Source organism: Aedes aegypti, chromosome 3 (genome assembly GCF_002204515.2).
Source record: "Aedes aegypti strain LVP_AGWG chromosome 3, AaegL5.0 Primary Assembly, whole genome shotgun sequence".
Classification (NCBI taxonomy): Eukaryota; Metazoa; Arthropoda; class Insecta; order Diptera; family Culicidae; genus Aedes; species Aedes aegypti.
In genome coordinates, this window is record NC_035109.1 from 321,835,109 (window position 1) to 321,859,679 (window position 24,571).

A 24,571-nucleotide genomic window follows, 5' to 3' on the forward strand; every position below is an offset into this window, starting at 1 on the left:
AGTTTTTGAAAGAATTCCTAGATAAGTTTGTGAAGAATCTTGGAAGAATTCTCGGAGCTATATTTTAAAGAGTCTCTGGAGGAATTCTGAAAGAAATTACCGGAATAGTTCCTTGAAAAATTCCCGTAGTAATCCCTGGAAGAATTTCGAAGTACATCTTCTAGTTCATCTAGGAGTTCCTTTGGAAGTTGCTATATGAACTTTTTTGGAAATTCCACTTGGAGTTCTTCCTATTTTTTTGTGATTTCCTCCGGGATTTGCACCTGAAGATTTACTCAGACAAGTCCTTGTTCAAAATTCCCGAGAAATTCTGAAAAAAATTAAAGTTTAGACTCGGAAAAAATGAAACACTTTGTTTTGGGTGTTACTTTTTATCGCGTGGGTTAAAATTAATTAAATTTTGGGTAATACTAGTTTAGAGTGTTATGTTTATGTGTGCGATCTGTCAAGTAGTTTTCAAGATGCATTCGAAACTAGAAGAGCTACGCCAGCAAATCTTGGGCGCGGGTCAGTCGCACAGATAGATCGGCAAAAGGCTTGGAATCCACCATTCCACCGTGTCCCGCGTTTTGAAGATGTTCCAGAAGACGAAGTCTAAAATCGAAAACGGAATACCCAGAGAAGGCGCGGAAGATAAGACAGTACTTTAAGAATAACCCGAACCTTTCCAACCGAGACATGGCCAAAAAGGTCAATTTGTTGACGTGGTTCGTCCAACAGACCATGAAGCGAGCTGGGCTATGTGTTTTTAAGGTCAGGAAGGCGCCCAACCGGACTGACAAGCAAAACATGGTGGCCAAATTGCGTGCGCGGACGCTGTACTGTGAGTGGCATACATCAAGACGGCCACCAAACAAATCCTCGAGTTTTTGTCGGTTACAACCGGCATTATAAACGGCCAGATTTATCGAGAGGAAGCGCTTGCTGCCCTTCCTCCGCTCTCACCGTGGTCCCACGCTGTTCTGGCCGGATCTCGCTTCATGCCATAACGCTGAGCCTGTAATGGATTGGTACGAAGCGAAGGGCGTTAATGTGATCGCGAAGGAGGCGAACCCGTCAAATAGACCAGAGCTTCGTCCGATCGAAATGTTTTGAGCGATAATGACTTCTTCTTTATTATCGCTCAAAACTTGAAGAAAAGAGGGAAAACATTCAAAACCGATGTAGCTTTGGAGAAAAACTGGGAGAAATTGTGTAAGAAAGATGGGAATTGCGCCTATGACTTACCGACCAAGATGGTAGGTCTGACGGGAGAAGACTTAATTAAACTATTCATGGTTTAACACCAAGAAAACAAAACAGTTCGAGAGCTTTTTCCATTCTACTCATTTCCATTTTCCTATAAGCACAGAATACACTTCTATACAAACCAGATCCAGTTTCGACACCTTTCACTCGTCAGTTCCAAGAAGAGTAACGAATCAGTTCTTTGTTACACAGAAGACGTACCGTATATATAGTAAACAATTTCCGTAATTGTCTAACTAAACGTCAAACACACGCGCGCGCGATTTCTCCGACATGACCTCTTGTATACTCATACGGCTACATTAATAGACACTAAAATTAAATAAAAAAGAATTAAATCGAATTATTCGATTCGGGATCCGACCGGACCCGTTCCCTCTAGCTCCCACCTGAACCTACTACTGTTACCTATGTTTGTATACCTTACATTCATATCCGCGGTGGCTTGAAGTGATGTAGCAGTGAACTGGGCGTCGGCTGTTGCGACTGCGTCTGACCCGTCTGGCTTTGGTCCATCATGTGCCAATCCCCGTCGCTGTCGGCGCCTTCCACCGGACCACAACTGGCCCCCTGATCCTCCCCGACCAGATCCGTATCGCCGTCCATCAACGGTGGTCCGGCACCTCCGATGTTGTTCTGCTTGCTGAGCAATTTCTTCTCGTCCAACGACTTCGACGTGTGTTCGTGCCATTTCGGATTGATCATCGGTCCAACGACCAGCATGGGACACCCGGAGGCCGACGTTGTCATCGTGGTGCCGGTCAGTGCCGAAGTTTGCTCGAATGACACCGCCCGCTGCTTTCGGATTCGATTGTGCTCCTTGGGTGCAGTCACATTGGCAACACTGCTGTTGCCCAGATTGTTCGCATCGCTGGTAGCGCTGGCACTAGCACCCCCACTTCCGCTTCCTTTGGCAGTGGCGTTCTTGTTCCGGAAGCTGTTGGACCGGGACGAACCGTTCTCCTTGTTCCGCCGGGACGAACTCCGATGCACGTGACCATGGCGGGAACCCCGGCGGCTGGGTCGCTTCACGTGATGGACCGATTCGGCCGACGCACTCAGACCGACGTTTCCCACTTTGAAATATACATTCACACACATACACCGGAGGGGTAGTTTTGAAAGATGCAGGAAGAGAAGAAAAGGGGTTTCGTTGAGGTGCTGGGTTTTGAGATCAGAACTTGATGTATAGACAATGATCAATGTACACAGCTAATGGGCATCGAACACCTGCCACGCATATCATCTGCTCAACGTATGGTACAACTAATAACTAAATCGGCCAACAGCGTAACACTAAGGAGGCAACAAACGAAAAATACAGCAAAAACCACGGCAACAAAAAACAAAAGTAAAAAAACAATGCATATAAAATGGCGGAGATCCTGGCGCTTATGTAGGCGGTGGTAGTAGTACACAGTAGAGATTGTCATCATCGAATTACTTGCACGATTACGCTCACCAGACAGTACGGTGCCACAAAATGCAAAACAAGGACAAACAGTAGCATAATTACGATTATTAGGACTGCCCGCAGGTGCGAGGAAACCAACCAAGGTAAGAAAATAAAACAGAGAAGAAAACCAAGAAAATGAAAAAGAAAAAATAATCAGAAATGAAAGAAAGAGAAGAGAAACAAAAACGAATAAACACATTGTATATTGTGGCAGTTTTTTTAATTACTTTTCATTATTTACAATGGATCAACTATTTATTGTTGTTATTGCTCACATGGTTGTTTTAAAGATGGTGGTAGCGATGGAAGAGAACTCTCATCACGCATGATGAATTGTTACGCGCCATTTAGTAGAGGTTGTGGGCGAGTTGTGTTTTTGTTACGAGTTTTTTTTATTATTAACTAATAAGGTGCCGAAAGGTTTGAGTATTTAATTTTTTTCACAATGGGAAATACTAAGAGTGATCTTTGATTGATGATGCCATCCAAATTTCTTCTTAGCAAGAGATTACCGTAATCCGGGGTATCATTGGTCAGCGGGGTAACATTGATCGGAATGACTCATCCCGTAAAAAGTTCGTATCATCATTTATTGATGGAACATTTCCAAATCATGAATGGTGATTCTCTTTCTCATATTCATTAGCTAATGAAAGTGATGATTTTTGTGAAAATTGCGTTTACCTTATGCGTAAATTTGTCAACTTTTCGAAACAGAGATTTCAATGGGTAAGGATGACACTACCAAAGAATCATGTCTCACATAAGTTCGGCAAACGATATGAGCAAGGAAAATACAATTCCTACTAAAAATGGCATCGCTGAAAACGATTTATAAAATTATTCCAATGTTTATTTCACAGAATCTTCCTAGTATACCCAAAGGTACCCTACGAGGCATTCGACCTGGGATTTCAGAAGGAATTACTTCAAGAATCTACCAGAAATTTCCCCGAGCTTTCCTAAAGAAATTATTTTATCAATTCCATCCAGTATTCCTTGAAGGATTTTTTTTCCAAGGAATCCAACCTGAAATTACCTTAGAGAATCCTTTAGGAACTCCTCCTTTTCTTTCTTCCTTTAAAAATTCTTCCAGAGATATATAAGGAATTTTTCCAGCGATTGCTTTGGTGATTTCTCTAAGGATTTCACAATCAATTGTTCCTTGAATTTTTCCAGAAATCTTCCCAAAAACTCTTCCAGGAATTCAACTTGAAGGCATTCAGAGAAATGCATTGTTTAATTCTCAGAGTAAATATCAGTGGTATCCCTGGAGGAATAATGAAGATGTCTTCCTGATGGATTACTTAGAGTAGAGAAAATAAGAATTTATAGTTCAATATTTCGTGGAATTCTTGGTGGTTTCTGAGAAAAAAAAATCTTGTGAACTTGTGGATTTTTTTGGTTGATTCCCTGGAGGAATTAATGATAACCCTGAAAAATTCTAAGAAGGGGAATCCTATTAAAAACAATGCAGTATTTTCTGGGAGAACTTCTTACAAAACTCTGGCAGATTTTTCTGGTGGAAATTCTAGTGAAACTCTGGTAATGTTCCTAAAACGCCTGGTGCAATTCATTAAAAAAAAGTCCTTTCTCGAAATATTACTAATTACCCAGTAAACACAAACTCGTATACGATAGCGCATAAGAGTACACAAGTGGAGGCGATATACGTACATGCACCATAAGGCTGCATGCATGATGTATGTATATCGCCTCCACCTTTGTACTCTTATATACTATCATATACGATGGTGTGTTTACTGGGTATTGTAGAGAAAATACTGGTGAAGTCTCTGAACGAATAAATGGTAGAATCTTTAAAGGAAATTGTGGTCACGTCTCATAAGAAATTCGTTATGGGATCTTTGGAGTTCATCCAGAATGTTTTGGAAGAACATCTAGTGGATTTTTTTAATTCCCGTTAAAATAACCGGAAAAATATTGGTGGAGTTTCTGAAAAAAAAAATCTAGTGGAATCCCTACGAGAATTTCAGCTCAAATTCCTGATGGAAATCATGGAGAATTAACTGGGTGAATTCTAGATGCAATCCGTGGAGGAACCTTTGGTGAAATCTAAGAAGTAAGTAAAGGAATCCATAGAAGAAATTCTGATGGAATCTCTACAGAAACTCCTAATGAAATCTATTGAAAGACTCCTGATGAAATTCCTAGAGCAACTGCTGATAGAATCTGATTGGAAAAACTTCTGATGTAATCCTTGGAGGAATTTCTGATGAAATCCCTAGAGAAACTCTTGATAGAATGCCTGTAGGAATTCCTGGTAAAATCTCTGAAGGAACTCCTAAAGGAATTCCTACAGAAACTGTTGATATTTTTTTTAAGACACTACACGTTAATGCTTCCAGTGGTCTAGTTTCCCTTTGAAGGAAGCACCACTCTAGACAACGGACTAGCATGCAACGCCCAGTGACACAGTCGGAAAACATTCCTCTCGAAAAGTTTTTCGGCCTAAGGCGCTTCCTTAGCACGATGCGGCTAAATGCCTCGGTGACACTAACCGCACGTCTACGAAGTCCACATATTCTTGAAGGAACTTCTGATGAAATCTCTAGAACGACTCATATTGGAATCTCTGAAGGATTTCCAGCAGTAATCCCTAGAAAAACTTATCCGTATCCGCTTTGAATTTTTCTTACTGATTTGACAGAAACTGTGAGTTTTCTCTGAGGAGTGAAAATTGAACTCGAAATTCGCAACACAAATCCTCAAACGAATCGAGTGAGAGTCATAGCTGCAAAATTTCGGGCACCAGTTTGTGACGGTGAAATTTCATTTTATTATTCCACGTTTTTTGCTGACTGTGCCGTGTGCCTTTCATTCGCAAGAACGGGAAAGAGATAAATAAGTGCATTCACTCTCTTGCAGCGGGCTGATGCTGATGTTTGAAACTGCTAAATGTCCTCTCAGTTTTGTGTAAATAAGAGAAATTATCAAGAGCCAACGCTTGACACAAGTATCTTGTCAGCACGGACAGTGTGGCTGGATGATTTGGAATGTCGTTTGTTGTGGTTATGGAGTTATGGGCAGCATACGAAACCGACAGTTCTCACCTTACGCCATTCGTAAAATAAACCCAAATTACAGATCAACAAGGTAGGGTGCAGAGCTACTTGGACACTTCCGTGATTCACTTTGGCATGGAGGGTTTTTCACGACCGAATTGTCTGAAACTTTTCAATAAGAAGGACTGTAATGTAACGCATGTTGTGGTTAAATATGAGCTAAGTAGCTTTCAAAAAAACTCACTGCCGGAGTGAATCAAAAGTGCCAAGAATAGGAACCGGCTGGGTCGTCCATAAACTACTTGGTCCGATTTTAATTAGTTTAAGTCCTTCCTCCACCATGTGGTATATAATAATATTTTAACTAACCACCTTCTGCCTCGCTCTATAATCACAAGGTCTCTTGAATCTTTGCGTCCCTGACCTATTATTCACAACCAAATTTTCGTAATCTTTTGGATCTGATTTCTACCATTTTCAACCGATTTTAATGAAATTTTGGCACAACACCACAATACTATTCAAGTTTCATGAATTGTACTCGGAATTCAAGTCGGACTGTCCGAGGGTCATTCGAGACATTTCCATAATTATGGATCAAGTAAAACTACAGTGTTTGTAACTGAATCGTAAACCTTTAGTGTTTTCCAGCTCTTCAGTTCATTTGGAACCATTATCATCAAGCTTTTGCAGCAGAAGTACAATATGATGCATATTGATTAATTGCATGCAACATTCAAATGTCTTACTTCAAGTACTTTCTGAATATTCTAGAGCCGATTCCGGAACCATGGAAAAGGACATCACATGATCTTCGGACAGACCCCACGGAACATCCTATAAATCCGGAACCGACAATTCATGAAACTTGAATGATGTTGTGTCAAAATTTCATTCACATCGGCTGAAAATTGTGGAAAATAGAGCCAAAAAATCACGATAATTTGGTTGTAAAAAATAGGTCAAGGACGCAAAGGTTAAAATAGTGCCGAAGTCTCTAAAAGAGACCTGTTATCAGCCCAGCATTCCGTGAATGCAGCACAAACCCGAGCTTAGTTGAATAACAAAATGACACGTTGAGTTAACAAATAACCAGCATACAATAACTTATTTAGTGTTCATTTTGGTTAAATAAACAGTGTGGCATGATAACTGAAAGCTATACAAATGATATCATAAGAATATCTTATTGTGTTATCTTTTGAAACAGGTTGATGACAAATTCTGTTGCATATTATATTTATCTATCGATAACTTATTATACTATCAGTTATAATGGACGAAAAGTGATCACATAAATTAGACGTCATTCATCCATTGCAATGCATTGATAGCATACTCAATATGACTGTTCCAAAGTCGTTGATAACAAAAGTCTTCTCATTGATAACACAACATATCAAAATGAATTCATAATAATAAAAACTGTTATTGCTATGTTATTCCATTGTTATTCGACTTTGCTCGTGTAGCTAGTGATTTTGGCAGTTTGTAACCGTCTAGCGTTAGCAGATTTCCAACAGACTAAGTGTTGGTATAAGTTGGCCCTCAATACAGATGGAATCGGTGAAACAAATTTCGAAGTTACAATTACAGATAAACAAGTCATCCATAAACTACTTGGTCCGATTTTCAACAGTTTAAGTCCGTTTATCCATCATGGTGTATAACACAGTCTTTTAACTAACCACCTTCCGTCTTCTTCTATAATCACGTGTTTTTTTTTATTCGGTAAAAAATTGATTTTTGATCTGCAGGACAAACTTTTCCATTGATCAATTGATGCGATTGTGCAATTTGTTTTAGTTCCCAAATGCCAGATATACGAAGAATTAAAATCCACGTGTTTTGCTATCAAACCTTCTCTCTGTCTATTGGTTTATAGTAGTCTTTACTTAGACCAACCCCCTCTTCTAGAGGATCGTTTGATTGGTGTCAATCAGCTAAATATCAGTGAACTTAGTAAATTCTAAAGATTGAAATGTGCAAAAAAAGGGATTCCCATTGTGAAATTCAACATAATGTTTAAATAATTTCAAACATATTCAGGGCAAAACCACAAATCTTGTGTTTTGTATCATAACAGCGTATCTGCAGCGATCGATTACTCTTTACAGATTTTTACTTTCACTAACAACTTCGCAATTGTGTAAAAGCATTTTCATGCATGAGTCAAAATGTCATTATGCTGTGTAATGTAAAAGTTTTCTTTTAATGTTTATAGAAATTACTATAGTTACAATATTGGTTTGGCAGCATCACAAATCAAAGATCACTCTCATTTTAGGATTTCGAAACTATTTTGCAATTCCGCAACTGTGGAAAAAATACACGAATTAAGCTTTCTCTTTCAGGTAATAACGAACGTCTCCTATAGTAATCACCGACGGCTTCGATTTTATTAAAAAAGTTTATTTAATCAATTTGTTTTACTTACAAACTCCTATTTAAAATAAAAGTAGAATTATCGATAAATAAGCATTTAAAAAACAATATATGAAATACTGAGATACATCGATTCGCTCGATTCTGGGTTGCCATTAAATTCAAATTATTTCTCCGTGCGTCAAACCTTATCAACTAATAGGAAAGTATATAACTGTGCTCATGTGGGTTGGGTGATAAATACTTATGGTTTTGATTTGTGTTTGTAAAACGGTGTACAAGTGTAATAGTTATTATCATAGTCATCGATTAGCTAAATGCATGTGCGAGTGTAGATTAAAAGTAGCTATTTTCAGATCGACTTTACTTACAAAACTAAATTAACAATTGATCGCCAATTAGCTTAGTGGTTACATGAAAATGTATATTTAACTTAAAAACAATAAAACACATGAAATCGATTGGTAGTTTGTGCATATACAGTTAGAAGCAAACATCAGTCATTTGAACACCCCCGTCTTGACCAATCCGCTAGAACCAACAGCCGTTTTGCTAGCGCAATTTTGCTGCACACAAAATTGGTCAAAATGGTGACGGAACTAAGTTTCTAGAACAGGAAATCCAACACGGTAAACACAAGTATGGACAGATTGCTCTGACGTGTACTGTTGGCCGAGCTACTATTGTTTCGCGATGGGCTTCGCTGGCTACCGGCGGCGGTGTGGTTGATGTTCAGGTTATTGCTAGACCTGGACGGGGTTGCACTAGTTGCGGTTGTGGTAGCAATGGTAACGGCGGGAATCGTATTAGTAGCAGAAGCGATCGCACGTGCTTGCGGGTCTATGGATTGGTCATGCTTGGAATGGTTCTTCATGGCCGCGGAGACAACCGACGTTGAACGCTGATCGTTGGGTGACGGACTACAGTTGGCCGTAGCCGTGGAATGTGTAGACAAGAGTTGATCGTAGGAGTGACGTCGCTGTCGGATCAGTTGACGTCGTCTACGTCGTCGGTTCTCTGCCCGATTGTCGAAGTGATGGCTCTGCGTGACGGCAAAGTCATGTTCGTCACGCAGTCGATGGCCATCGTCGTCGTCGTCGTCAACATCGTCCAGCATATCGACGTCAATGTTCTCCGGGTCGATCTCGATCGAGTCGCAGTGCTCGAAGAACCATCCATCGCCGCCAGCCACGTGCGATCGCCTGTTACCACCGGAAGTGGTAGCCGTGCCATTCTCGAAATGATACGGATGATGATGGCGATGATGGTGGTGATAATGATGCCGTTTGGAATGATGCAGATGATGATGATGGTGATTAGTGGTCGAGGCGGTGCCAAGATACTCGTGGTGGTTAACATCAACATCAACAACAACGATATCGTTCAAATGCTCATCAATACTGTTACAATAGGTACCGATAACGCCATGGTGGTGGTGTCCGGGTCCTGGTCCTCCGCCCCCGCTGCCTATTCCGCCCAGGATGCTGCCCGGGATCGGAGTCGAAGTGACGATCTGCGGATGGCACAGCTCCAGGGAACCACCGCGTGCTCCCAGGAACCACTCGGATCGGGTGCGCATTCGGGCCGCCTGTCGCTCGTGGACCTGCTTTACGTGGGGGGATTTCCGCATTTTTGTCGTTGCGGTTTTTTTTTTCGTTTGGACCGTAATGTGCGTAATTTATTCGACGGGTACAGTATTGCATTATTGGTAACGAATATCCAGGGGGAGCACAATGGTAGGCAAAAGGGAGAAAGAAACAGAGCAAACAGACAGAAGGGCAATGGTGAGATTGTTTCATATGGTCCCTGAGTTGAAATAGGCTACAGAGGTTACTACAAAGTACAAGTTCTATTGCTTCTATCGAAGGGAGGAAACACATGTTATCATTCAAACCGGGAGAAACTAGGGGTCTAACGAATGGAACAACGATGGATTTGATCTAGGGTTACTGTGAGAACATCCCAACTAAAGGATAAGGTTAAATACCATTCCAGAACTACACATGGTTTGATTACTGATGTTCAAATATTAGTTAATGTACAGTATAATTTGAACTCTACTGTGATATTTCGGCTCAACGTTTTGGAATACTATAAACAAAAAAATACGTATTGCGTCTAATGATATATCAGTAGCTAATTAGTTGCATTAAAATCGCCATATCTCTTTATGACATGCCTATTGATTTGAGCCTGTGCTCGCCACATATTGGTTGTATAGATTGTTAGAATGGATCTTTGGTAGAAAATTATTCATCAGAATGAAGCATACCCAAGAAGATAAGCATTTTGCAGAAAGTTATATCAATCTATTACTGTGTCTCGCACAGCAACGCTTGGACAAGGAAAAAGTTGAAGAGTTAGGGGACCCGGTGCATTAGAGACATCCTAAGGAAAGTGTCAATTTTAACAAGTAATGCTTAGACATTTAACTGATTTAATATGTAGCATCCTTTTAAGGAATAATTGAGTGTATCTTGCACGATGTTGTACCATTATACAAAAAAAAACAATTATACAGTAACCGTAGAAATAAAGTGCCCACTTGCTAGCAATTACGCAAATTGGGGGGAATCTTATGCCGCAACGGGTAATCCTTGCACTAAAGTACCGTTAAGTCACCATTCACCGTGCACATTAGCGTGGGACAAAATTTAGATTCTCGCTCCAGTCCACTTTTAGACTCCATTTGGGCCCCATAACAATTGTGCAAAATTTCAGCTCGATTGGTGAAACTATATTTTAGCGCCAGCGGTTCAAAGTTTGTATGGGATTTACTATGAGAAAACTCATTTTTGCAAATAAAACTCGCCAGAGGTCGCCCATTGACCTCTATAAAAATTCCGAACGCATACCTCGATAGGTAATTGTAGCATCAAGAATATTGCCGAAGACCGCGAAACAATCCGACACTTGTGAAGAAAGTTATTCAATGAAAACCCATTGGCAAGACGACGGTGATTAACACGTAAAGGAATAACAATAATAACAAAATTTGGCGAAATTTCCGAATAGCCGATGCTTAATAACTTTTTTCACAAGCATCGGAGTGATTTGCGGTTTTCGACAATGTTGTTCATCGTAAAAATACCTATCGAGGTCTGCGTTCAGAATTTGTATAGAGGACAATGGGTGAACTCTGGCGATTTTTATTTGCAAAAGTAAGTTTTCCCATAGTAAATTCCATACAAACTTTGAACGGCTGGCGCTAAAATATAGTTTTACCAATTGAGCTGATATTTTGCACAATTGTTATGGGGCCCAAATGGAGTCAAAAAAGTGGACTGGAGCGAGAATCTATTTTTTTTTTTTTCATATAACCGTGTCGGAATTCACCAACTGGACTATAGAAATTAATACATTTTGCCTTAAGAAAGATGGAACGATTATTGCAGTACGAAAGCTTTATATATCGTTTTAGCATCACCCCACATCAAGGCGTCGATAGACGAGGGGAGTGCGCACGAGCCTATCGATCGCAAGGTTCTTGGTTCGATTCCAGGATCAGGCATCAAAATTATCAGATAAACGATGATACTATCATCTATCTGATAGACGACTGATACTATCAGTGCAGCCAGATGATACGATCACTTCTTGTGTATCCTAATAGTATCACTGAGAGAATGGATTCTATCAGATATAGACGATAGAGTGATAGTATCCCTATCCCAAAAAATTTTCATGATGATACTATCAGTACAACACCTCTCAAATAACAATGATAGAGGTTATATTTTTATCAATTGATAATATTATAGAATAAAAATTGTTGAACGATGGGTATAGAAAATTAACTGAATTCCATATTTAGCAATCCAAGGTGACAACTTCAGGAGTATAAGAATTGTTGGAAACCCATGCAATATGGGCATTTTCGGAACGGGCGCGATAAGGATATGACGAAAATCGATATCCGACGCCATTTTTAAATCCAATATGGCAGCCTCTGGTTAAGGAAAATGGGCCTATGGGTATTTTCGGAACGGGCGCGACGAGGGGATGACGGAAATCGATGTCCGACGCCGTTTTGAAATCCAAGATGACGGCCTCTGGTTTGGTAAAATCATTGAAAACCAATGCAAAATGGGTATTTTCGTAACGAACGCGACGAGGGGATGACGTAAATCAATGTCCGACGCCATTTTGAAATCCAAGATGGTTTTGACCTAGGATTCATAAAAATCTATTTTTCTATAATTCCAATATTTCCTGAGATTTTCAGGAATTTGACCAGGAATTTTACCAAGAACATTTTGAAGCATTGAATCATCCCACTGGTATAGGAATAATTTCTGAGATTTATTCACGAATCCATGTAATTTATGAATACTTCTGCGCTAAGAACACACCCAAATAAATAATCCATGGAAACTAAAGAAAATTTCTTAGTTTTCATACTGTTAGAAATATGTTTACAAACATTTCAGGTCAAATCCTTGAATCGCTTTTGGATGAGTTTTAAAATAATAGTTAGGAAAATTTAAGTGGAAATCTCTGGATGAAAAATTCCTTGAATTATTCCTAAAATAATTCCAAAAAGAACTTCGAGGCAATTATTTATGCTATTTCGGAGAGTTTCTAATAATATTAAAGGAATTTTAATATGAAGCTCTTTGAAAATTTTGGTGTTCTGGGAGAAAATCATAATTTATATTACGATCATGTATAACTAGGAATTCAGGTTTACTCCGTTTGTCTTAGTAGTCAGAGCAAAATTGTTAATCAAAGGGACCACAACGAATCGAATCGTCAGAATTTTCCAATAGGTTAAGGGGAGGGGGTGACCCGGATAAAAAAAAACCTGGCTACGCCCATGTCCATCGCCCCCTTTTACCTCCATTTAACTATGTAACACGCCAAAATTTGAAAAACAGGAACAAAATAAAATGACCCGATTTGGCCAGGTACCCAATTCTGTCAGCCTAAAATTCATCGAGGGGCTGACAAAATCGGGTCCTTACTGTATGTGTAATTTCGGAACGGGCACGATGAGGGGATCACGGAAATCGAAGAATCCAAAATGACGGAAATCCAAGATTTCAAAATTGCGTCGCACATCGATTTCCGTCGTCCCTTCGTCACGCCCGTTTCGAAAATACCCATATTGCATGGGTTTTCAACGATTTTCCTTAACCGGAGGCCGCCATCTTGGATTTCAAAATGGCGTCGGACATCGATTTCCGTCATCCCTCATCGTGCCCGTTCCGAAAATAACCATAAGAACATACCTTGAGTTATTTCCATTAGCTTTTTCCCATTATGCCCAAGATTTTGGTTTCTATCTATCCTATCAATGATAGGATAGATAGGGATAGCTATAGAATTTTGCAGATAGTATATTTTTCCCCAAAGATAGATGATAAAGATATGCTTGATCCATCAGTGATGAAAAAATGTTGATAGTATCTCCATCCGTGTATCAATTAATAGAGGTAATATAGTCTATCTTCTATCCATCTTTTCTGTGAAGTGATAGTATTGCGAAATCTGTTCAAAAATAAAATAGGTCTTAGGCATTGTTGGCCAAATCTCATCCCCAACGACGGTACTTGCACATTTGTTTTCAAATTTCTTTAAATTCGAAAGGTAAATAATTTCACCGTGAATTGAACTGACACGCTGAATGGCTCGATATGGTTGTGGTCTGCGAAGGTTGCTGCTCTTGAACGCTCTATCATCAAGTAATTACCGAGAGAATGGATGGTAAATTAAAAAAAAAAAATTCGGATTCGGATCAAAATCCAAACTTTGCCAGTAAAATTTATTTGCGTTCCTATCATTCTCAGTGTATGAGAAAATCAGAATAGGCCCTTTGCAAATCAATTCACTTATGACTTGACACAAAAACATCATGCTCTGATTGCCTGTAGAACAACAGGAGTGTTGCCAAAATAGTTAAACTATTAAAAGACGTATATTTTATATGTTTCTCAGTATATTGAAGATTATGCACTGCAATCTTCAAATAAGAAAGTATTAAAACGCTCAATTGTAACCAATGCATGCTTTGTTGCCTAATTCCAATAAATTTATTAGTCATGTTCGTATTTTTCTGGAAATTTAAATCGTGAATGATAAATACACCACAATTGAATATGGTTTTCTCGCAACCTGTTCCCGTAATAAAAAGTGATTGCCGAGGACATCAAAGTGCATTAATTTTGATTTGTGATTTAAAGCATAAAACTTAAGTATTTTCGAGTGCTCAATATACAAATCAATAGTTCAATAGTGCATAAGTGATCGGTGCGTAGCTGTTGTGAAAAAATCGGCATTGGAGCGGAGAATTGGACCTTTTAAAGTGGTGAGTTTTTGTAAGCTGTTCTTGTGTTTTTTTATTCGGCAGCTCACGAATGACGATAATTTCGTAAGCATTTATTTCATTTAACGATAAAACCCATGTTATATAATATTTTTGTGAAAGATGTGATTTACATGGAAGATTATAGTTCAAGGAATATGTTGAGTACAGTGAAGTTAACTCTTGTTCCGCAGATATATTTAAACAAGGACGGTAAGTTAGTGCTGCCGAAAATACCCTCAGGGTGCCGAAGCCATCATTTACCCTATATGAAACTTGAGTAAAATTATAAAAAAAAAATGTTTTCAATATTTTTTCCTTAACAATAACGTTGTACAGTCGAAGCTTGTTATAACGACATCGCAAGGGACCGTCATATTAAAGAAATGTCACTATAGAGAACGATTATAACATCAAAATGTTTTTCAAGGGATCAAAAAATGTCGCTATAGAGAGCTTTTGTCGTTATAAAAGTTGTCGTTATAACGAGCTTCCATTCTCAAAATGATATTTGTGAACACTGAGATTTTTGGTTGAAATGTATTTAGTTTACAGAAATCATAAGTAGTTTTTATCACTTTGAGGTTCAGAAAATTTTTAATTTATAACTTCAAAGCTCTTTTCGAATGTTGCTAACAACCAATGTAAACCAAATTTTTATTCTAAACAATAGATAAAGGTTAATTTCAAACTTCCATGTAGAAAGAATGTTAACTACGAACTTTGTTATACAACAGGGAGTAGACACCATGTTGTCAACACCTCCACATCATTGCTGTTATTTCAATCTTTAGCTATCTTTGAATTCGTATTCAAATTAGTCAAAAAATTTTGCAATATTTTGATTTTATAACGACAGTACAACATATAATTTGAGAGAGTGGAGACCTTTGATATACTTTTCACTAGAATATATCTTGTTGTTATCATCATTCCAAATAACGTATGCGTTGCGATTACGGCAATAATATTTCTACTATCAATCTCCATAAAAATGTTTGGTAGTAAAATGCAAAATAAGAATAATAAATAGGGAAAGTGTACCAGTTATGGCCATAGTGGTTCCCTATTTGGCCATATGTGGAATTTTGCTAGCTTTCACATTTTAAATATTTTTGAATGCCTAAATATCAAGTTATATCTTAAATCACCCAAAATTTTCCAAAATTCGAAGATATTACAGTAATCACGTAAGGCGAAATAGGGAACCACTAGGTCCATAACTGGTACTCCTACCCTAGACAATGTTATATTAGGAACATTAACTATGGATTATACGCGCAGCTAAAAAAGTGGTGTAAATTTTAGTATATTTTCATGCACATATTTGGAGCATCAAAATAAACTAACATTTCAACGAAATGAACGAACAAATTTTGTTTCTCTTATGTTTCAATCGAATGCACTTGAAATTTACCCGATCATGTAACATTCAAGCACCTTCAGTTTGAAAACTTAACGTGATGCTGTAACAATAGATGAATTTGGGGTATTTTTACTATATTCTTTAGCTTACACTACATGAAACTTAAAATATTTTTATCTGTGTGTATCTTTTTGAAAGCCAAAATGCGAGAAAATGAATGAAAATTTGGTTTGGGATTTGCTATAAATGTTAACCTATCAAGTTTCTAAGGTATAAGATGCCGAAAAACCACTCGTAGCTACTACTAAACAGATTATAAGTTTTTGAAACTTAGTTAAAGGAAATTATATTTAAAAAAAATTACGTAACTGTTCGACTACTGGATTTGTTTACTTAAAATGGTATTTTTGTTAAATTAAAGTTTCAAATTAGTCCGCTTATATAATGTACAAATGTACTCTACTACATCTGAGCAACTTGAGCAATCATATAGCGCATTATATATTTGTTACATGTTTGATTTTTGATAATACGGTCAGTTTTGAACAGAAATTCAATACTTTTCCATCCCCTTATTAATAGAAAATCAAAACTTTGTCTTAAGAACATGCTTTTGATATTCAAACAAATTTTCAGGCCAGCCATGTTGTATGCTGTACCAATATGGACTAGCTGTTGTAATACCAGGAAGAAAGCTCTGCAGAGAATTCAAAATAAAATTTTGAAAATGTTTCTGAAGCTTCCTCCCTGGTATAGTACCAATGAGTTACATAGAATATACAATGTTGAAACATTGGAACAAATATCAAATAAAATAATTAATAATTTCAGGCAAAAATCGTTACAATCTTCTATTGCCACGATTAATGCGTTATATGTTTAGGTAAAGTTAGTTTAAGTATATTCACAGCGTTTTTTTTTCTCTTATAAGCTGGTGAAATCAACTTACCTGTAAAAAATCTGAACTGCTACGGCAAATAAAATGTAATATGTTGTTAACAAAATGTTAATAAAATCTTAGATTTGTTTTACCAAATTAGGATAATAGTGTTGTCTAATAACACCGAACACCTAGATATAAGAAATGAATGTAATGTTTAGAATGATACCAATAAAGAAATAAAAAAAAAACTTTTCCATTATTCCAAAAATGTAAGCAAACGAATGCAGTTTACGATTGCCGAACAGTAGATTACACCTATAACCATCGTTATTAACTTAGAAAACTTTAGATCATTTAAAAGTTGTACATCAACTTGATGTGAAAATAGTGCTCCGTACGAATATGAATTTAAGTCAGTGCATGTGATGAAATATGCTTTAAATTGTAAAACAGCTCTTATCTTTTCTTTCAGTATTTGCAAGATTCTCTGTTGCAAAATTATCATGATAAAAAATAATTGTACAACTTTCGCCAATTTGTGCAAGAAAACATGTACAATATATGTTTGGAAAAGTAAAGCTTTTAAACGTGTACCGAAACATAAAAAGCAAATTTTTGCAATTTATCATCGTAATAGGCTGTTTTTCAAATTGATGTGAAGCTATTGTGTTTTGAATATTGATTGCTTCTCTTTAAGTGTGTTCCAAAATAATATGAAGCTTTTGAAATCACATTACTACATGGTTTTCGATCCAATTGCACCTGAATTTAACAACAGTTTGGTCACAGATAGTGTGCTATTTGTTACAATAGCGTGTCTGTGATCTTCTTGTGAAGAATAATCATTCCTTTGTTGAAAATAATGCTTTTGAAGCTTTTTATTTATTCCAATTATTACAGTGTAATATGATTTTTAAAGCTATCTTGTATTTCGGAACATTCCAATAAACTTGTTTGTCATTGTGTGCTAAGTTTAAGTACTTCTTCCCAAATTAACAAAACAAATAAAAGCTCCGTATCTATCTTTCAGTATTAAACACATAATTTTTATTGTGCAGTATTAAAAATCCAATTAAAGTACATTTAAAATATTCCACGGACAAAAAAAAACTGAATACTGAATGCGCTATCCATCTCTACCGCAGTCACGTCCCTTTTTCGATCACCCGATGTGTGTGTATGTTATTCGCTAAATACAAGAAGTCAAACTTGCAAAAGTCTATTCTCTTTCGCTACGCAAGCAGCTTCTTCTAGCACTACTACTCTGCTTTGGTTCAAATCGATCTCCAGTCTTATCTACCGACGAATTTGTCCTTAATTCATCTAACGTGAGCAACCTGATTGCTTAAGAGCATGTCGTACTTAATCTTATCGTTAGAAGGAAATTTACAGCTTTTAGCAGTAGCAAACCGAAACCGAAAACTGTATTAAAGTTAAACAAGCAGGATTAGATTATGCCCCGCCCATTATGTTTCGGTGATCCTTAATTGAAGAAAAGCTCGTTTATAGTGACTTTCCTTGTGCGATATAGGCTCAAATTTGGTCAGTGAGATAAAACTTGTAATCGAAAGCCTTAAAACTAGTTCAAGAAGCACCCTTAGTTTGCGGTGTTCAAAGATGTTGTTAGATGTATACAGTGTAAGCCTGAATGTCGTTCTACTCGCTAATTATCGTTCGCTAGTTCCAGTAGAGGAGTGTATGTGTTTCTTTGATCTATCGTTTCGCTTGTAAATATATATGTGTTTCGATATATATAAGTGTTTATAAGCTCGATTAGTGGTAGATAGGAAAGCAGTAAAAAGTTCATAATGTATAAGGTACTCAAAATCAGTGCATGACCCTCACCTGAGGTAGGAAGGATAGGCTCTTGGTGCTCTCGGCGTATCGGTTGACCGCCCGCAGTTCGTCCAGGGTCATGTGATGCTGCGAGCCGGACCGGGTCGTCGTCGATGAGGACGAGTGCGACGACGAGGAACAGCTGGATTTTTGCACGTTGAAGATGCCAGGCCCTTCGAGCGACACCGAAAGTCGCGCGCAGGACTCCAGCAACGAGTGCTCTGGAATGATTCCTAGGGAAACGGCCGAGTTGCCCACATTTGGACCGCCCGTGGTCAACAGGGCCGGCGTCGAGTGGGACTCCTCTTGAGCGACTGTTCGCGACGATTCAACGACGACGCCAAGGCAATTATGATGATGATCGGGTTACACAATGACGACGTGTGATCACGGGTTAGGCAACATTGATGATTGATGGGATTGATGGATGGATGGATCGATGGATTGATACGGTACATACACAAGAACACATTTTAGGAGGGGGGAGAGTAAACAGAAACAGATTCCAACCGTTTCCGGTAGAGAAATTCGGGAAAGAAAAGAAAGAGAGAACAAAAACAAATCGATTAGACAGAGACATACAAATCACCCACGCGGATGGGACACATTTTGACGAGATATGTTGCGGCGTCAGGGATTCCTTCAAACTTACCGAAACCGATTATAACACAAAAAATTTGGGGACAGATGCGCTCTGAAGCATTTGAAAAAAAAATGGGCAGTTGTATTTAAGTCTGATAGTACACTATAAAAAATCTAATTCACATCACTTCAGCTGCACCTCCTTGACATGACGTCACAAATTTGATCTTTTATCAATATTTTCGAATCTTAATTACAGCCATTGTCAACAGATTTTCGATATGGCTTAAAACACTATGACAATTTAAAAAGTAAAATTTCGGACGGGATTTGAACACTGATCAACTGAGTGACAGCCACGTGCGTTCATTCTTGGTCACAACACCCACTTGGGAACTTTTTCATGCATACGCAATGCATGTAAGATACAAAATCAAACGTTTTGATAACGATCCATTATGAGTCGTTATAATTGTCTTGGTTTCAAATGTATTCTCGCGCAACAATTCGAAAGGGCCAATGATCAAATTGTAAACAAATCGGGTTTTTTTTTACCATTCGATAGCATATCCTAACACCCACAAACTATGCTAACATTGTCAATATAATCATATAACTTACCGTTATAAACCCGATTTTCAAAACGGTCATTGATCAAATATCTCTTTATAAAGAGAGGCTACAACCGGAAAATTTTACATACTGTCATTGGACATAGCAAGATGAGAGGCCAATTGCTCATTCGTTGAAACCCAAAAGGGCCTAGCCTTTGGCCAAGACACGCTAACAAAACTCAAGTTGGCCTATAAAACGGCCAATGGCTGGTTGAAAATCAAAAAATTAAACTCATATTTTTACCAACTTTTTGGCAGTTTTCAGAATAAATCGGTTATTGAAGTGCACTAATAGTAAATCGTCACTCAACGAGCAAGATATCACATTGGTTGATTTGAATACTGAGAAATAGGCATTGAAAATGTGCTTTTGAATTGTCAACGCGAGTGATGTAGTATTTTCCCAGATGTTCACGCAACTTCTCAGAAGACGCCAAACATCCAAATAAACGACAACAGAGACAAAATTTCTTGTTGCTAAATTGCCTGAACGATCAATGCTGATTTCTTTTCTAATGTGTCACTTCCTTGATCAATACAATACCTTTTCCTAAACCAGTTAGTTTGCAGAAAATATTAACGTGTTCAAGTATTTTTTCATTCCTTCAGGCATTTCTCCAGGGACTTCAGTAGGATCTCTCCAGAGATTGCTCATAAAGCTTCACGAGAGATTCTCTTTTGTAACAACGGCACCAACAAAAAAAAGTTTTATATAATATTTTCAGTAATTCCCCCAATAATTCCTAATAAGATAAGAAAATCCTCGAAAAATCAATGGAAATTCAGGTGTTCTTGCTCCAGATTTTCCCAGATATTTCTAAAGGAATACCTTCAACGGTATTTCCGGAAAATCTCCTTCTTGAGATCTTCCAACGAATGCTGCAGAAATACCTCCAAGGTTCTTGGGATCTTAAAGGAAATGTTATAAAAATGTCTAAGAGAATTCCTTATTTCCGGTAAATTTCTAAAAATTGTTGCAGAAGTTCGTCTAAAAATGTCTTCCAATAATCCTATAGGGATGTTCACAGGGTTTTCTTCGGGAATTTCTGCAGGAATACCTCCAAGGTTCTTGGAATCTTCCAGGAAATGCTATTAAAATTCCTCAGGGAATACCTTCAAAGGTATTTCCGAAATATCTCCGAAAATTCTTGCAGAAGTTCGTCTAAAAATGTCTTCCAATAATCCTATAGGCGATGTTCACAGGATTTTTTCGGGAATTTCCGCAAGAATATCTGCAAGGTTCTTGGGATCTTCCAGCGAATGCCATGAAAATTCTTACGGTAATTCTTTCAGGGATTCCACCGCGAAATCATGAAGGACTTACTCTGGAGATTCTTTCTGAAATTTCTCCGAAGATTTTTTTCAAGAATACGTGCGAGATCGAAATTCCTAGGAATCTGGTGATTCTGAAAGGGATTTGCACAGGAATTTCTCCGGGGATTCCCTCAGAAATTCCTCAACTGATTTCTCCAACAATACCTTCGGGGATTTTTTTCAGGAATTCCTTCAAGATTTTCTAAAGGGATTCCTTCAGAACTTTCGAAGGGGATTGCTTCAGGGGATCAATTCATCTGGAGACTTCTTCAAGAATACCTCCGGAAAGTTTTCAAAAATACTTCCGGAATTCTTTCAGGAAATCCTCCCAGATTTCCAATAGGGATTCCTTGAATAATTCCTCCATGGATTCCTTGAATAATTCCTCCATGGATTCCTTGAATAATTCCTCCGAGGACTGCTTCGGAAATTCCTCATGGATTTTTTTCAGAGATTTTTTCAGGGATCGCTTGAGAAATTCGGGATTTTTTTCAAGAGTTTCTCAGGGACTTCTTTCTGAAATTCCAGAGATTCTTTATTAATTTCTCCGGAGATTCCATCAAAAATTCTTCCGAGGATTCTTTAGAAAATTCTTCAAGGGATATCCTTCAATGATTTCTATAGAGATTCCTTCAGGAATTCATCCGGGGGTAATTTCAATATCTCATTAAAAAAAAGTCTTCAAATAAATCCAGGATTTTCTCCGGGAATTTCTGCAGGATACCTTCAAGGCTCTTAGGATTTTTCCTGGAAATGCTATAAAAAAATCTTCCGGTTATTCCTTCAGGCGAATTCCATGAGGAATTTCTCCGGAAATTCCTTGAAGAATTCCTCAGGGGATTCTTTCAGGACATTCTCCATTTTTTTTCTAAAGATAGGTTTAACATTCGGTGATTCTTTTAGGAATTCTTCTTAGATTGCCTTTAGGGATTCTATGAAGAATTCCTACATGGATTCCTTCAGAAATTCCTCGAAGGATTCCTCCAGAAATTTGTCTAGGGATTCGCATCAGAATTTCTTCAGGGATTCCATCGTGGATTACTTGAAGAATTTCACAGGGATTTCTCCAGGACTTTCTCCGGAATTTTCTTCAGAAATTCCTCTTAAGATGCCTTCAGACATTCCCTTTTGTTTTTTTTCAGAGTTTCTTCCAGAGATCGCTTCAGATATTTTATCGAGATTTGTTACCAATAGTTTCTCAGGGGATTCTTCCAGGAGTTACTCCGGAGATCACTTGGGAGATCCGCTTGGGATTCCATAAGGAATTTCTCCATGATTTTCTTCGGAGAATCCTCCAGGAATATCTTCGGGGGTTCTTTCAGGAATTCCTCCAAGATTTCATTTAGGGACTCCTTAAGAATTTCTACGAGGATTCCTTCAGGAATTCCTCTTAAGATTACATCAGAAATTCCTCTTGGGATATCACTTCAGAAATTCCGTCAGGATTTTTTTTCTAGAGTTTTTCAATTTTTAGTTTTTTGTCAGGAATTCTTACGAGGATTCTTCAGAAAATTTTCATAGGAATGTCCTCCGATGATTCCTCTAGGCAAGTTTTCAGTAATTCCTCCGGAATTTACTCAAGATTTTTTTAGGATTTCCTCCAAAGATTTTTTTTGGAATTCAATCAGGGCCTTGAAAAATTCATGCAGGGAATTCTTCAAGAATTCTTTTAAGAATTTTTCGAGGGTTCCTTCAGTAATTTCTCCCCGAATTCTTTCAGGGGCTTCTCTAGTAATTCCTCTTGTGATTTTTTCAAGAGTTATTTTTGAAATTTCTTTCAAGAATTGCTCTTGGGATTCATTTCAAGAACTGCTCCAGGGATTCCGTTTAGGAGTTGCTCCTGGGATTGCTAACAGAAATTTCTACAGAGATTCATCCAGATTTTTTTTAGGAATATCTGCAGGGATTTTTTTCAGGGATTCCTTAAGAAAGGATTAAGGATCCAGGAAGAATACCTGAAGACGTCTGTAAAAAATCCTGGAGGAATTTTTCGATGTATTCTCGTAAGAAATCTTAGAAAAATCTCTGGAAACACTCCAGAAATGCTTAATTTCTAGATGGATGCATGTAAAAATTCTCCAAAAATTATTCCAGGGATTTTACCAGGAATCTTCCATAAATGTAAACCGAGAAACTATTCTTGGAATTACTTCTTCTTCTCTTTTCTTCTTCTTTCTGGCGTTACGTCCCCACTGGGACAGAGCCTGCTTCTCAGCTTAGTGTTCTAATGAGCACTTCCACAGTTATTAACTGAGAGCTTACTATGCCAATGACCATTTTTGCATGCGTATATCGTGTAGCAGGTACGAAGATACTTGATGCCCTGGGAAGTCGAGAAAATTTCCAACCCGAAAAGATCCTCGACCGGTGGGATTCGAACCCACACCCTCAGCTTGGTCTTGCTGAATAGCTGCGCGTTTACCGCTACGGCTATCTAGGCCCCTAATTACTATAGCGGTTCATCTATGAATGTTTCCAGAGAATTCCACAAAATCTTTCAGGGATTTCATCTGAGAAATTTCCTATGGATTCTTCGAGGATTCGTCCACAAATTCATCTAGGAGTTTATCCAAAGATTCATATACAGGATTTACTTTAGACACTTCTGCAGGTATATTCCCCAGATCAATTTAGTAATATCTACGCATATCCATACGAAAATTAGAATTTTTCCACGAATTTCTCATGAGGCAGCCCACGATTATTTTGATGAGAATCCAGCAGAGTACAAAACTAACAAGAAATCTTTTGTTTTCAAACATATCTTTACGGAAATAAGAATCATCGCCCCTATTCCTGTTAATGACTGAATGCACATTCGAGCAAAATTTCTTTCAGAGATTGCTCTTGGGAATCATTTCAAGAATTACTTCAGGGGCTCTGTACAGGAGTTGCTCCTGGGATTGTTAACAGAAATTTTTCCAGAGTTCCATCCAGAATTTCTTCCTGAGACTCCCCCAGAGCTTTTTTCATGAATATCTCCAGGGATTTGTTACAGGTGTATCTCCCGGAACTCCTCCAAGTTTCTTTCGCAAAATGCTGCATGAACTGCTCGGAAAAAACGCTTTAGAAATTCCTTCAGGAATATTTTTATAGATCTTCCACAAAAAAACTATTAAAATGCTTCCGGTAATTATTTCAGGGACTCCTTCGCGGATTTCTAAAGAATTTTTTTTCGGAGATTACTTGAGTAATTAATACGAAGACTCCTTGTGGAATTTCTTCAGAGATTTCTTGAAGAACTCCTCAGAGGATTTATCAAGGATTACAGGGTGTCTACTCATTTACAGAAATGAAATTCCCTGAGATTTCCAGGTTTCTCCAGGTTAAAAAAATAACAGATTGTAGAAATTTTCCAAAATACATAAATGATTGACGAATTTTTCATTTTACACGACTAAAAATTTATTGTATAAAAAAGTGCTTCAAAGCACTTGAACAAAAAAAAAAACGATAAATTTTAAAGTATTTTTTATTTAAATAAACAAAAAATGTATTATCAGTTTGTTCTAAACAACATCAGAAAAAAAAAATTAGAAAAAAAATCTTATCAATTG

General features: G+C 37.8%; 1 protein-coding gene across 15 annotated transcripts in view; it reads right to left on the reverse strand.

Moving 5' to 3' along the window:
* Positions 1–1,124: 1,124 nt before the first annotated feature.
* The window catches only part of LOC5576761, a 180,611-nt gene continuing 157,164 nt past the window's right edge, over positions 1,125–24,571 (reverse strand). For 11 of the 15 annotated variants that reach the window (XM_021855153.1, XM_021855152.1, XM_021855156.1 and 8 more), the window contains 2 exons: positions 18,514–18,818; positions 7,621–9,721 (listed from right to left, as the gene is read on the reverse strand). In XM_021855153.1, the coding sequence (XP_021710845.1) occupies positions 8,723–9,721; positions 18,514–18,818 (1,304 nt within the window). In that variant the 3' untranslated portion in view covers positions 7,621–8,722. The other 4 variants (XM_021855158.1, XM_021855157.1, XM_021855159.1 and 1 more) reach the window with 4 other exon arrangements.